This window comes from Cygnus olor, chromosome 7, assembly GCF_009769625.2.
Source record: "Cygnus olor isolate bCygOlo1 chromosome 7, bCygOlo1.pri.v2, whole genome shotgun sequence".
Lineage (NCBI taxonomy): Eukaryota > Metazoa > Chordata > Aves > Anseriformes > Anatidae > Cygnus > Cygnus olor.
The window spans coordinates 17,550,169-17,563,698 of record NC_049175.1 but is presented as its reverse complement, the minus strand read 5'-3'; the positions used below and the strand labels follow the sequence as shown (position 1 = coordinate 17,563,698).

Here is a 13,530-nt window from a genome sequence, read left to right as displayed (position 1 = left end):
TTTGCTTGTTTTCAGGGTACACAGGTAGGAGACTTCCAGCTTCGTACCTCTAACAGTCACTGACACTCAAGAAGCCAAAACTGCTTAGCGTGAAACAATGCAGAAAAGCATTCCAACTGTAGCTCAAAAGTACTCTTCAGAGTGCCAAAAAGATGGACGAAGTTTTCTAAAACCAGACGGTTTCTGCCATAGCACGAACAGGTAGCAACAACCTCAGGTAACTTACCAGATGTGTGTGAGTACTCCATCGGGCATTACGCTTTATGGCTCCCACCACCGCGTTGATTTCACCTTGTACAATGTAGATGTTTTTATCCACCATCCTGACGACCCTGAAAATAAAGATAATTCAATTAATTTTCAGCCCCGCAGAATCATTCCCTTCCTCAGACAAAGTATCGAGTTGGCCCTAGTCAAGCAGGAGGCCTACAGAGATAAAAAAAAAAAAAAAAAAAAAAAAAAACACAACCCCACCACTTCTAGATCTTTGTTTTGCGCATGCAGGCGAACACTTTTTTTTTTTTCCCCAAAAAGAAGACAAAAGGAAGGTACTTTTCCACAAAGCATGTTTTCAAGAACATGAGAACAGACCGTTAGTTAGAACGGGACATCTGCAAAGCAAGACAACTTCATCAAGGCACATCCCTCTTTTTGCCAGCATAAGTAAGTTCAGAGAAAGATACAGTGTCAGGGTACCAGCAGGCACCCCCATGACAATGCCACAACACACTCATCTCCTGCACTTATGCAAAGTCCTGCAGCTCTAAACAGAACACAAAGCTAATCTTGTACTCCGTTAAATAAGCATCAGAGGCTTGAATAGGCTGCCTAGAACAAAACTCTTTGGGACTTGAAACTTCGACAAAATAACATCGTTTATGAAACGCGTTGATTTCACACCTGCTTCAGGAAGAAGACTTCTTAAGAAAGAGGACACGCACAAAAAGGAAAGAGCAAGATCCCACAAATGGGCAAAACCAGATGGAACATGGGGAGAAAGTGTGAAAGCAAAAAGCAGACGTTTACACTCACAGAGCCTGAGGGAAAAGCTTAAATCTAATGTACCCAAAGAGAAAGCCACAAGAGAAGAATTGTACAAGAAGAGAAATATTTTTAACAGCCTGAGAAAAAGAAACCAAGAGTAGTCTACTACAGGATTGTTCTCTCTCCACTAGCTATAGCCCAGATATAGTGGAGCATAAACAAGTAACGATGGAGAGGAATGAACAGACATCACTGTTTACAGAGAATAAACAGGACTTATAAAGAGTCCAGAGTCAGACGACACCATGTCTGCAAGCAAGAAGTACTTAGTGAAATGGTAGATGATAATGAGACTTTTTCAGAAGATATGAAAGGAACACGAGGAATCCAGTTTTAAATCCCATCAGGACATCCATAAGAAAGCAAACGACTGAAAACAGATGAAACGCCAATCACAGCACTTCAAATCAGAGAGGCACATTTAAAGGACTCCATTGTGGGGGGGGAGAAGAAAGAATATAAGGATTTTTGCCCGTGTAGCAAAAGCAAAGCTGGGAGGATGCAATTTTGGTCCATCACCCCAAGCTTCGGAAACACCGCCACACAAATGTCAGAACAGACACCCTGGATCTGTCAGGCTTGGCTGTAATTAACATGTTTGAATTATCAACAACACTCCAAATATACAAATATCCTCTGAGCAAAAGAGATTAATTTGCTTCAGGACTCTGTAAACAAGAAAGAAAAATATAAAACGATGCCTTATCAGGGGAGAGCATCCGATTTGTTGTTTCGATTTTGTACGTTTGCAACAGGATGAACAATCTTACAGCAACACTGCTTCTTACTTCATTCAGTTAGTTAGAAATAACGGTATTCCTGAGAGTTACACAACAAATTAGGGGCAAAGACAAAAACACTTTATAATACAGGAACTGGCATAAGAGACCAGATCAACAGTTTCTCATTCACTGCTAGATGATTCAGAAAAATAAACAGCTGTGCCAAGCAGTGTGCTTGTGCCCTGAAGAACAACAGTTTACAACCTCCCTCTACATTTGTAGGTAACAGAACCCCAGGCATTTTCCTACTCATCTGTCCAATGCTTGAGAGATGTCCCCTTCCTCAACAGTAACTTATTTCATGTATTAGTTATATGACTGCTTTAAAATATGATCCATAATATTATGCTTTTTTTTTTCCTACCTCAGCACATCATCTTTGTTTCAGTACAACACATTTATGGGAGATTTTATCTCCCCTGTAAAATTCCTCCCTTATCTCTTCTTTCAGCAATTCCAGTATTTTCCACATCTCTACGTGGAAAATCTCAGAGAACAGAACACCGCTCCACAAAGGCACTTTTAAGGAAATGCTGCACATTCAAATTTGTCAAAACCCAAGTTTCACTGCCTTCACTGTTACGAGCTAATGCTGAGCACGTAAACCTCGCAGTGCCATTCGAGGCATTCAGCAAACTGACTTCTAGAAGCAAAGGCTCCCCTAACCTGATTTGGAAAAGCAGGTAAAGAAATAGCAAACGTGTATCACATGCCCTGCGCACGCACTGATACTCAACAGATACAGTTCCATTGAAAACAATACCAAAGCTTAAATACTACTCTGCACACTGTAGAATTTGCCCATGGTACTCCTATTTCTTCTGCCTTTAAGCTAAAAAAAATATCAAGAACAAAATCAAGCCCAATCTACCACAAACACAGATGAGAGAAGATGAGATGAAAGATGAGAGAAACTCTTGCTCCACATTTAAGCTTGCAGCCAACCAAGAAATTGTACGAACACATTCCAAAGCAAATCATAGCCAACTATCTTTGGTCATGGAAGAGATCTTTGCAGCTGCGTGCTGGAGAAGGAAACAGAAAATAATTACAGGGGGGTGAAAAAGGCCAGAGAACTATTTTCAGAGAGATTCACCTTGCATGTTGGACTCAGCAAAAGCATCGTCCACCCTGTAAAACAGATTAACAGTTTATTTCAAGGAATGGAAATAGCTTCTCCAAACTCTGTACTTCCTGAAGCTTACCCTTTTTAAACTGTCAAGACAATTTCAGCATTCGAGCAACAACTGCTCTCACTTCAGAGCTTAGTGTAGATGTTCTATATTGAAAAAAAGTTTTAAGATTGAAAGCAATGCTCTGAAGCTGCACAGAGAAAGTTAAGATTTACTAGACCAGCACTGAATGATGCATTGGGTTTAGGAGAGCCTGGGGGTAGTCAAACAAAACCATTAAATGTCTGTTCAACTACAAAAAAAATGCTAAACAGGCTTCGTGTTACTAGAGTATGCTCTAAAGAGTGGGGTATCCTGTAACTGTTGGACAGGTTGCCAGAACTGCTAAGATCAATAAACGTTGAAACAAACTCCCAAGTAAAGCCGTGGTTCCTCCAGCTCCTGATGCCTTCAGATCAAGATGGGATACCTTTCTCAAAAGGAATGTTTAATCACACACAAGACAGCGGACTTAGCACAGGAACAAACGGATGAACTTCTGTGGTCTTAGTTACACAGAAAAATCAGGAAAAGTACCTACTACATTTCAGAAGCATTTTATTTTCCTATTTCCTCAGCTAATCCTGCACAAAATCTTATTTCTCTCTCATGGTGGGTTCATGCATCTGCTGAAGCCTACAGACCAGTCCTCAGATTTTGCTCCTGCTCAGAGCTTCAACAGGCAGCTCCAAACCAACACAGCTGCCCAGCCCACCTCGAGAAACAGGGAAGCTGTCATCATTCATGGCCTCACTGCTAACAAGGTTAGAAAAGTGGAAAAAGATAAACACCTGAGCATTTCATAGAACAACAAAGGCTAACACTCACACGCTTGTCAAAACCTTCACCAATGCTCTGTGGACAGGAACGATCGCTCTTCTGAGACTTGAAATAGCATTAGATGCAAAACTTTCATGTAAAAACAATGACAACATCTACATCTGCAAACGTTCTCTCACACGTGCGCTGAACACTCCACTGCTCAACCCTGAAACACACTGTCCCAGCGCACAGGAACCCAATTTTTTTTTTCTGGGTGTTACCACAGAAAGCCACAGGTACATGTTTAGGAAACGCTCCTTTCCCTGCAGGGCAACATCTGCAACTCTTCTGGAAAACAGGCAAGAGTTAGCATCAGAAGTAAAAGTCTGGCCGGCTTCCATCAAGTCATTTCTTCCCACCGCTAACTTTACCCTTCAGCCATGCTAAAGGACCCAAATGTAGTGAAACTGCTGTAGTAAAGGGCAGCAGGGAGCAATGACATACTCGCTATGTATGGAGGAGAGGTGGTTTCTTTCATACGAAGGAAAGCAAGTTTCTGCTGACCTGAATTTGCACTGCTCATGACAGTGCACAGACACGCGGTGTCTGACCTAGATGTGGCCGCTCCAGCCCTCACCCAACACAGCACGTAACATACCGTACAAACGTGCTGCCACCAAAACACGACGCGCAGCCCTCTTTGCTCCACAAACCCCAAGACAACTCCTGCCCAACACAAAGCCAGCTGACAACCTACAAGCCTCCTCCTCCCTTTAGGGCGCCCATGCGGGGCCCGCGGGGCCCTGTCGCGATATTTCACTTTTAAGGGGCCCCCGACAAGGCCAGGCCGGGGGCCTGGAGCCGCTCCCCCGAAGGCCGGCTCCTAACGCCTGCAAGAGAAGAGCCAAAAAGCAAGGGTTTGTGGGCACGGCGGGTACCTGCGGCCCCTGTCGCGGGCGAGTCCCGCCCGTCGCGACACCGCTGGGGCCGGGGGGCGGCTGTCGCCGTGTCCCTCCTCACCTCCACCCCCGCGCCGGCCCGGGGCTACCTCGGCTCCGCCCCCCCTCCCCCGCCGCGCCCTCCCTCCCGCCGCGGCCCTCGCGTCGCGACACTATCGCGACAGACGCCGGCCGCCCGGCACTGACCCCCGCATCCAAGATGGCGGCGCCTGCTCCCCGCGGCGGCCGCTCCGCACATCGGTCGCGACGGGGGGGGCCCGGCCCCGCGGCTGCCCGCCCCCTGCCCGGCCCTGCCCCCTCCCTCCTGCCGGCGGCGGGCGAGGCGGCCCCGCGCGGGGTCCTCCGGGCACCGGCAGCGAAACCGGCCCCGCTCCGCTCCGCTCTGACGTGGAAACGGGCGCACCCCAACCCGCTGCCTGGTTACTGCGCTGACGGGCAGCCCGCGCAGCCAACCCGCGCGCGGTGCGGCGGCCGGCCGGCTGAGCCGCCCAATGGGAGCACGGGCTGCGAGCGGAGGGGGCGGGCCCTGCGGTGACAGGCGGGAGGGAGCCAGTGAGAGGGGAGAGGGTAGAACTAGCGGGGCGTCTGGCCAATCGCAGGGGGGACGTCCTGCCGCCGGGGGGCGGGGCTACGCCGATGGGGGGGCAGCAAGGGCGGTTGAGGGGAAGCCGGGAGGCAGGGCCGCCCGCGCAAAGCATTGTGGGGAGGAGGCGGGGGGGGGGGCAAAGGGCAGCGGCCGTCGGGGTGCGAGAGGGCCCTGAAACCGGTCACTGCCCTGAAACATAAACGTGTTCGCTGCCCTCATCGCAGCTTCCCCTGCCGCAGCTGGGCTGAAGCACACGTTGCGTTAGGCGCAGGGCAAGGCAGCGTGCAGCCGCCCCTGGGCAGCCCAACCCCAGCGTGAGGGCTGAGGGCTGGAAGTTTCAGCTGCAATCGCAGAAAGCGGCCACGCGAATTCCCCAAAAGCGAAGCAGCGTGTGCTGGTGGCCTCGCCAGCGGCTCAGAAGCCAAAACATCTCTCCCCAGTCCCTCCTTTAGCGGCACCGCTGGCAGGTTTTAGCTTGAGCCCTCAGCTACAGAACAGGTGCTCAAATACCCAGCTCGCGCCGAGAGGCTGCAAAAGCCCCCTAAGCGGCAGGCGAAGGCTGGCAGAACAAGAAGGCTGCTGGCTGGTGCTTCCTCCTTCCCTTCTGCCCTGCTGCAGCAGCACCTACAGCCCCCGTGGCGCTTCCTCCCTGGAGCTGGTTGTTTGCTCTCTGTCCACCCGCTCCCTTATAATGGAAGGGGCTTTCTGTGGCGTGGGCTCCAGCCCCTGACACGGTGCCAGTCAGCTGAGCTTGCCTCCCCTCCCAGGGAAGGGGCCGCAGCCCCGCTGTGCCTTCTTGCCCCTGCCTGTGCCAGCTGCGCAGCTCAGGCTCACACGCGGCCCGATCGGGAGAGCTGCTGAGGTGTTATTTATGGAAGCCTGTCACGGAGCTTGAAACCGAGCCAGCCAGGAGCCTTCTGCTTCACCCGAATGCATCTTAGTGCATTAATAAAGAGCAAACATTGCAATGTGCTTTGCATTTTTACTTACCATCCAGCACTGCATTGTCTGGAGAGGAAAACAATACAGCACGGCCCCGTGCTGTCTGGGGAGAAGCAAGTTCACCCGCACGCACTGTGTTATTCAGCCTTCAGGCACCCCAGCACCACCCTGGCCTGACAGAAAATCCTGCGGATGCGATAGTGCAGCACCGACAGCCCCAGCCCAGCAGCATCAGGGAACTTCGGGGTCCTGGACTGCCTGATCCGGCAGCACAGGCGTGCACAGCTGTGTGCAGACCACATGAGCAAATTGGAGCCTTCTATGGGCACCAAAGGATGCTGGTGCAGGACCACGATGGAAAAGTCCCTTGCTGCTTTATTCCCATGATAATGCACCAGTTCTTACACACAGCATGGGACAGCGAAACCCAGGATCAGAACAGCACACTCTGGGCAAATCATCCCCCAGGTTTGTGCTGTGTGATCAGGAAAGCTGGGCTTTACTCTCACTGCAAAGATGCAGCCTTTCAGCTGTGTTTTTGTCTTGAATGTTTCTCCTCAGCCCACAGGGAGCATATGGAGGGGCTGCAAACAGTGACAATCCTCCACACAGCCCTTGCCCAGCTGCTTCTCCAGTTCACCTCCTTCCACAGGAGGCACGCGAGCAGCCAGCTGGTTGTGCAGAGCAGTTTCCATGGGCCACAGCAATTGCTTGTGGCAGCCTTCGTTCGGAACCAGATTGCCAGCGCAATAGCCTGCTCCCCACAAGCTTTGATGAGAATATAACAAATCCGTGCTGCCAACCACCTCAGCCTCTGCAATCTGCACTGATGGACGGGACCAGCTTTGCACGGTCCATTACTCTTGCTCAGCTCCTGCCAGTTTGCGGTCATCCACAGAAGCCAGATTTCAGACACGCAGGCACATGCAACACGGAAGTTTTCCACCAGGTTAAATAGTCTGGGAGAGGTTGAACTTCCACCCCCTTCTCGTGGAGGCTTTTGCTATTTCTCTAAGGCTTAGTGAGGTCTCCAGAAAAAAGGCAAAAAGAGGGATTTGGCTCAGAAGGTAGAAGCAGTTGCCGTGGCTAGGAACTACTTGCAGTCACTCTCCCCAGAGCTGAGAATCCAAAAAAAAAAAAAAAGCCATTAAACACTGAACGCAGTTGTTCTCAGCAGCTGCTCCTTTCCAGAGCAAGCTCAGGTAGAGGCTAGCCCACAGCCAGCTGAAGGCTCTCCAAATGGAAACTGATGTTCTGCATCTGGTGCAATCTGCACTCAGGCCAGGACCTACAACTGAAGCAACAGAGCTAAACTGAGACACTCAAAAATACTAAAATCTTTCTCTGGAAACTCTACAGAGCACAACACTGAAATTGCAGAGCAGTCCCATTGGGCTGAAACATCCTCCTGGCTGTTCTACCTAACCCATGTCTCAGGAGCACTCCTGCATTTCCCCGTGACGTGAAACTCTCCAGACAAACATCCCAATGCACTGTTTCCCATTGTCTCTACTTGGCCACGAGAAGCCATGCCTTTTTGGCAGGAGCAGCCTGACCTCAGTCAGTCCTATCTTCGTCACCTCTTGGCTGGACTACAGCTACGTGATACACCTGGGCACGAAGCCCACAACACTGGCAAATAGCAGCTAGAAGAGCATGCAGCAGTGGGAACCCTGGCCACCGCAAACACATCAGACCCACCCTCTGCTCCCCGTGCCACCTATCCCAGGAGGCCAAGCCACATGCAAGCCTTGCTCCTGATATTCAAGGCATCTGAGGGCATGGAACCAGCGTGGCTAAAAGATTAGTTAAGACACAAAGGTGGAAACCACGATCAACAATCAACAACTCCACCACCCTCCAGGAGCAGCAGAACGGCCGAATTTGGCTGTGGCAGAGACAGGGCTTTCTCGGAGAACAAACTCCTCCCGGCTGGTAAAAAGTAAAGTATGTCTAACGTGCTGAGTAATTCCCTCCTTTTGCATGTCCCATCTCTCCGCCAAGAGGTGAGTCAGGTTTGCTCTGGGTTTTGTTTGCTTTTGCTTTTTTTTTTTCTTTTTCCTTCTATTTTCTAATTAATGCAAAGTAGTAACATCTGTCTCCCGAACCCAGGTGAAGTTCTTGGTCTCTTCTCCAGCAGCGAATCCTCCAGCTGGCAAGACAGGATGAACTACCGCTAAGTCTTGGCACCAAGCACAAGAGCTGCTACTACATTTCAACAGCAAATGCTAGAGCCCTCCCTCCCAAAGAGACCATTCATGCAACAGGGCGGTTGCAAGGAGGTTGTCCTAGCAAAAGCCTCCCACTTCAGCTCCCCAGATCCTCTAATCCAGCAGTCTTCGTGCTGCACTTCACAGGGAGCAAGCTTGTGACATGGTGCCGGTTCTTATTTCCAGTTGCCTGAAGGAAATAGCTAAAAATACCTTTGCTTCATTACTACTTTAAAGCATAAGCACTAATTGTATTAGCTGCAGGCTACGCACGGGGAAAGGTCTGGAGGGGAAGGCAGGCAATTCAAAGCACCACTCTCCGTTGCTGCAGCCCCGGAGCTGGGTTTTCAGCTTCCCTGAGGCACGTGGTGATAGGGATGGACTGTCCCGGGAAAGCGCTAATGCTGCCGTGCTGCGCCTGCTTCTCCTGACGGAGAAGAGCCTGTGCCGGCACGGGTTTAAGTCAGGGATGGGAAAAGCTGTGGTCCCGTTTGCTGTCATTTCTGGCAGGCCAAAAGCAGCGGGGCCGACATGAACCTCAGAGTGCCACCCTTACGAAACCACGGTAATTCCTCACGAGCGTGTCAGCATTGCCAACGCCTCTCAAACTCTCCACGCTTCTACTGAATTAACATGTTTGTGCACGGTTTTGAACCGTAATCTGTAACGCCTGTGTCTGCTTAACCCCTCCTTACACCCTGTGCTGCTTCGCCCGCATTTGCCCTCCGTACATCACATCCATACGCCGCGGTGCACACCAGGCAGGCTCCCCGATCGTGGCTCGTAAATCACCGGGGTTAACATTCACTCCCGCTCTCACGGCGTTATCCCCTAATCTCCAAAACACGTCGGGGGAAGAGCTCGCGGTGGGGGGGCCTTTGGCGCCATACACGGGCGGCACGGTGCCATGGAAATGACCCCGAGGAAACCCGCCCGCGGCGGCCCGGGGCCCGACGGCGGGGCCGAGCCCGCTCCTGCAGCCCCCCGGGGCTCGGCACAGAGGGGAGCCGCCTGCACCGGGCCCGAGCCCCGACGGCGGGGCGGGCACCTCGGGGCGGGCACCCCGGGGCTCGCCGCGCCGGGGGCCGGAGCCGTCGGTGCACGCCGGTGGGGCGGACGGCAGGCACGGGGCCGGCAAGCCGTGAAGCGGAGCAGGCGGGGCACGGCCGGGAGCAGTGCCCGGGGCGGGGGCCGTGCCGTGCCCGTGCCCGTACCGCTGCCGGTGCCCCCGACGGCCCCGCCGCTCCCCCAGCCCCGGCGCGGCGCCGGCGGCGGCAGCACCCGCGCTGCCGGGACGGGGCGCGGCCAACGCGGTACGGGCGAGGCCCACCGCGCGCCTCAGCCAATCCGCGTGCCGGGGCGCGCCGGGATGCAAATGAGCCGCGTTGCGATTGGTCGCGCCGGGCGGCGGGGCGGGGCTCGGGGCGGGGGCGGGGCGGGCGGCGCTGGACGGGGCGGGCGGCGGCGGGCGCGCAGCTGGAATGGGGCGGGCGGGAGCGGGGCGCCCGGTGCAGCTGGCGGGGGGCGCCGGCCGGCCGCCATAAAGTGAATGGCCGGGGTGAATGGGAGGCAGTCGGCCGGCGCCCTCCCCGTGAGCCGCGGGCCGGCAGCGAGGCGCCGAGTGCCCGCCGAGCCCCGGGATTTACTCGCCGACGGCGGCGGAGCAGCCCGGGCGGCGGGGCGGGGGGCAGCGGCTTCGCCCCGCTCGCAGGACTGAGGCCGCCCAGCAGCCGAGCCCGCGCCTGGAGCCGCCGTAAGTGACCCCTCCGGGCCCCGCTTCTTCCGCCCTCCCCCCCCCCCCCCCTCCCCGCCGCAGCCTCGCCGAAACCGGCGGCGGGGCGAGAGCATCCCCGGCGGGGCGGCTCGGGGCGCTCCGCCCGGCTCCGCGGTCCCGGCACCCCCGTGCCGGTACCCCCGGGGCAGGGGGACAGCGGGCGCACCGGGAGCTGCCCCGCGCTCCAGCAGCGGCCCCGGGGGCCGTGCGCTCCCCGGCTGCTCCCCGGGCCGCCCGCCGCCGGAGCGCCGCAGCCCCGGCCGCCCCCTCGGGGCCGCCGCGGGCCCCTCCCGGAGCGCCTGGCGGTTGCTAAACTTAGGCATTTTCCACTCGGGCGAGCGGGGCAGGGGCTGTTTAAATTAGCCGGGGCTCGCTGTAAATAACGGGCTGCCGGATCGGCTGTCTGCAGGGTCCGGGGGAGCGGGGAGCAGAGGCGGGGAGACATCGCCTGGGAAAAGGAAGGCAGCCCGACGGCTTCTGGACAGCTGGATAAATGATATTTATGTAACGGGCTGCCGCCTGTTTACAGCGCGGCCGACCTCCCTGCAGCTCCGGGGAGAGGGCGAGCCCGGCCCCCGCCGACGGGGCGAACCCGCTGGGCTGCCGGGGGCTCCCGGGGGCCGTCGTCGCCGGGGCCCCGACCGGGAGCGTCGGCCCCGGCCGGCCCCCGGGGGGAGGCTCCGGGCAGAGCCGGCTGTCGGGCTCCGGCGGCGAGCCCGGCCCGGGGGCAGGCGGCAGCGCGGCGCCCCGAAGCCCTCTTCCTCGCGGCGGGGGTGCCGGTGGCTGCGGGCGGCGGCGAGCCCGGGGCGGGGGGAGAGCCCCGGGGGCTGCGCTGCAGCTGCTGGAGCCGGCTCGGGGGGGCGGCGGGGCCCCGGCCCGGTGCCGCCGAGGGGGGCACACCTGTCGGCCCCTCGCCCGGAGCCCCCGCCGCCGCCGGACAGCTGAGCGGGACGGGCAGCCCCCCCCCCCCCCCCCCCCCCCCCCGGGCTCCGCACACCGCTCCCAGCCGGCTCGGCTCTGCGGGGGAGGCTGCGGGGGGTGCGGGAGCGAGCCCCCGGCCGCAGCGCCCCGGGGATGCTCCCACCTTGGTGTTCCCCAGCAGGGCTTCGGGGGGTCCCAGCCCGCTCTGTGCCCTGCGGGGTGTCCGTGTGGGGTGGCTTCGTGCCCTCCGCGAGTTGGAGAGACGCTGAAAGCAACGGTTTTGGAAGGGAGCTCTCGGGAGCGTCCCCAGCGTTCCTGTCCCAGCTTCCAAAGGAAGGAAAAGGACGGCGTTTTTGGGATTGGGACCAGGGTCTCCGTGAGCCCCCCGCTCCCGTGGCGTGCCGGTGAGCCAGAGGGATGGGTGTTTGCACAGGCTTCGGTCGTGCCTTGCTGTGAGGGACAAAGAGCTTCCTGCTGGCTCCAGAGGGACCAGCAGGGCACGGGAGCTGCTCTCAGGCTCCACAAATGTTTGCAGAAACGGGGCAGGGTTTGGTTTTCGTTAGCAAATGGCCGCAGCATGCCCGGTACTCCCTACCGGGAGCCCTCGCAGGAGATGGCTGTCCCTGGCGACCCGGAGAGGGCTCTGGGCAAGGGCAGTGTTTTTCCTGATGTTACTGGGATTGCACAAGACCTGCAGGCTGGGCTCTCCCCATGAAACCCACCTATGTCCCAGTAACTGGGCTCTCCTGTACGAGGCACTGGTTTAAAAGTGTGATATCTGTTGCATTTCTAAAAGGGCTTAATTCAGGCAATTAACAGAGCTGAAAACTTTGAATTGCCAAGTATTGGTTTGTGTACCCTGTGGGGAGTCGGCAAAAAGAGCGGCATCTTTTCTATCATCAGATGCTACCCAAAACCTTGAGACTGAGAGGTGAGGCTGACTTTGGAGACTGCCAAAAAGAAAAAGCCAGAAACCCGATCTAGGAGACAGCTCCAAAAGGAAAATGAGATGAGCCGGGGACATGAGTTCTGTCTCGTGACCTGGCACATGTGCCCTGGCTCTGGGGACAGGGGAGGTCCTGGGCTGGGAATGAAGTCCCCCGTGGGGATCACTGGTGGCCTCACACCACGCGCCCCGCTTCGGGAAGGCAGCGGGATGAGGCTGTGGGGTCGGGAGCAGGAGTCTGCGGCATCTCTGCGTGGGCTCGGTGGTTATCCGGCCATTTGAACATTGCTATTTGCTCAGGGCCTGGCTGCAGGGGGGTGGTCCCCACTTGTCACGGGATGCTGGGGTCCGAGGACATCGAGCTGAGCCAGACCTGGGACCTGCCTTTTGGCCGGGGTGCAGGGGGCACAGCGCTGGGCTACCCCCAGCTTGCCCTCTGCCTCCACTGACCAGCATCACAGTTAGCCTCCAGGCTGGGGGAAAAACCCTCTCTGGTCAGCACGGGGCTGAATCGGGGCTGGGGGCTACAGGCGGCCAGAGAAAGAGGATTTGCGAGGCCAGCCTCGCTGCGCCTCCCCTTTGTGTGCCGCTCCCCGCGCCCGCACCCCTGCCCTCCCGCCTGGCTCACCTCTGAATATTAATGCCTCTGGCAGATTGGATAATAATGTGACTGGGAATTGAATGAAGCTGGTTATTAGCTCTTGGCTTCCGTGGGGCATTTAAGGCAGCCCGCAGGCTGCTGCTGGAGGCGCAGCGGGACGGAGCGCAGAGCGGGTCGCTTCTGCCGGCAGGGCTTTGCTCGGCCCTCCCCTGCCCCGGCCCAGGACTGGTACTGCTGTGGGGTTGCTGGAGGCAGCCCTGCTGGTTTTCAGCATGGGCAACAACTAAATCCTGAGTCCTTCTGGGGAAGGAACCAGGAGATCTAGCTGGACGGAGGCTGAGAAGCGTTTCCATGATTATTAGGCTTTAAATAGAGGTACGGAGCTGGGGAGGGAAGCCCCCTTCTCTGCTGTCCCCACCAGTTTCAGGGTGTTGCCCAGCAGATCTGGGAAGAGGCTGGTCCCCCGCATGCTGAACAGGAAATTTCCTGCTGATTTGATGGGAACAAGTTCAAGCTCGGAGTGCCCGTTTTTGACAAACTGCACCTTCTGATCTCTCCTCGTGAGCCTTCCCGTAGGCGGGTTGCTGAATGATTTAGCAGGAGGGAACGTTACCCATCTCGCAGAGGGGAAGCAGCCCAGCACAGAGCCAGAAATGCTGCCTCTGTCCCCTGACCCTTGATGCGATGCTCCCTGTCTCCCAAAGCACGGCTCCGCCAGAAAGTAAACATTTACCCCCTTTTTCTCCACCAAAAGAGTAGGGAAACCAGAGCTAGAAGTGCAGAAGCTGCTATTAATTTCGCACATCTGATTTTTCAACGATTCAAAGCATT

At 56.3% G+C, this 13,530-nt stretch overlaps 1 protein-coding gene across 3 annotated transcripts in view; it reads right to left on the bottom strand.

Moving 5' to 3' along the window:
- Positions 1-5,160, bottom strand: part of GBF1 (golgi brefeldin A resistant guanine nucleotide exchange factor 1) — a 103,204-nt gene extending 98,044 nt beyond the window's left edge. For 2 of the 3 annotated variants that reach the window (XM_040563884.1, XM_040563885.1), the window contains exons 1-2: positions 4,906-5,160; positions 227-332 (exon numbers count right to left, since the gene is read on the bottom strand). In XM_040563884.1, coding sequence (XP_040419818.1) covers positions 227-332; positions 4,906-4,913 — 114 coding nt within the window. In that variant the 5' untranslated portion in view covers positions 4,914-5,160. Of the gene's footprint in view, positions 1-226; positions 333-4,698; positions 4,718-4,905 lie in introns of those variants that run through there. The other variant, XM_040563886.1, reaches the window with a different exon arrangement.
- Positions 5,161-13,530: the final 8,370 nt, after the last annotated feature.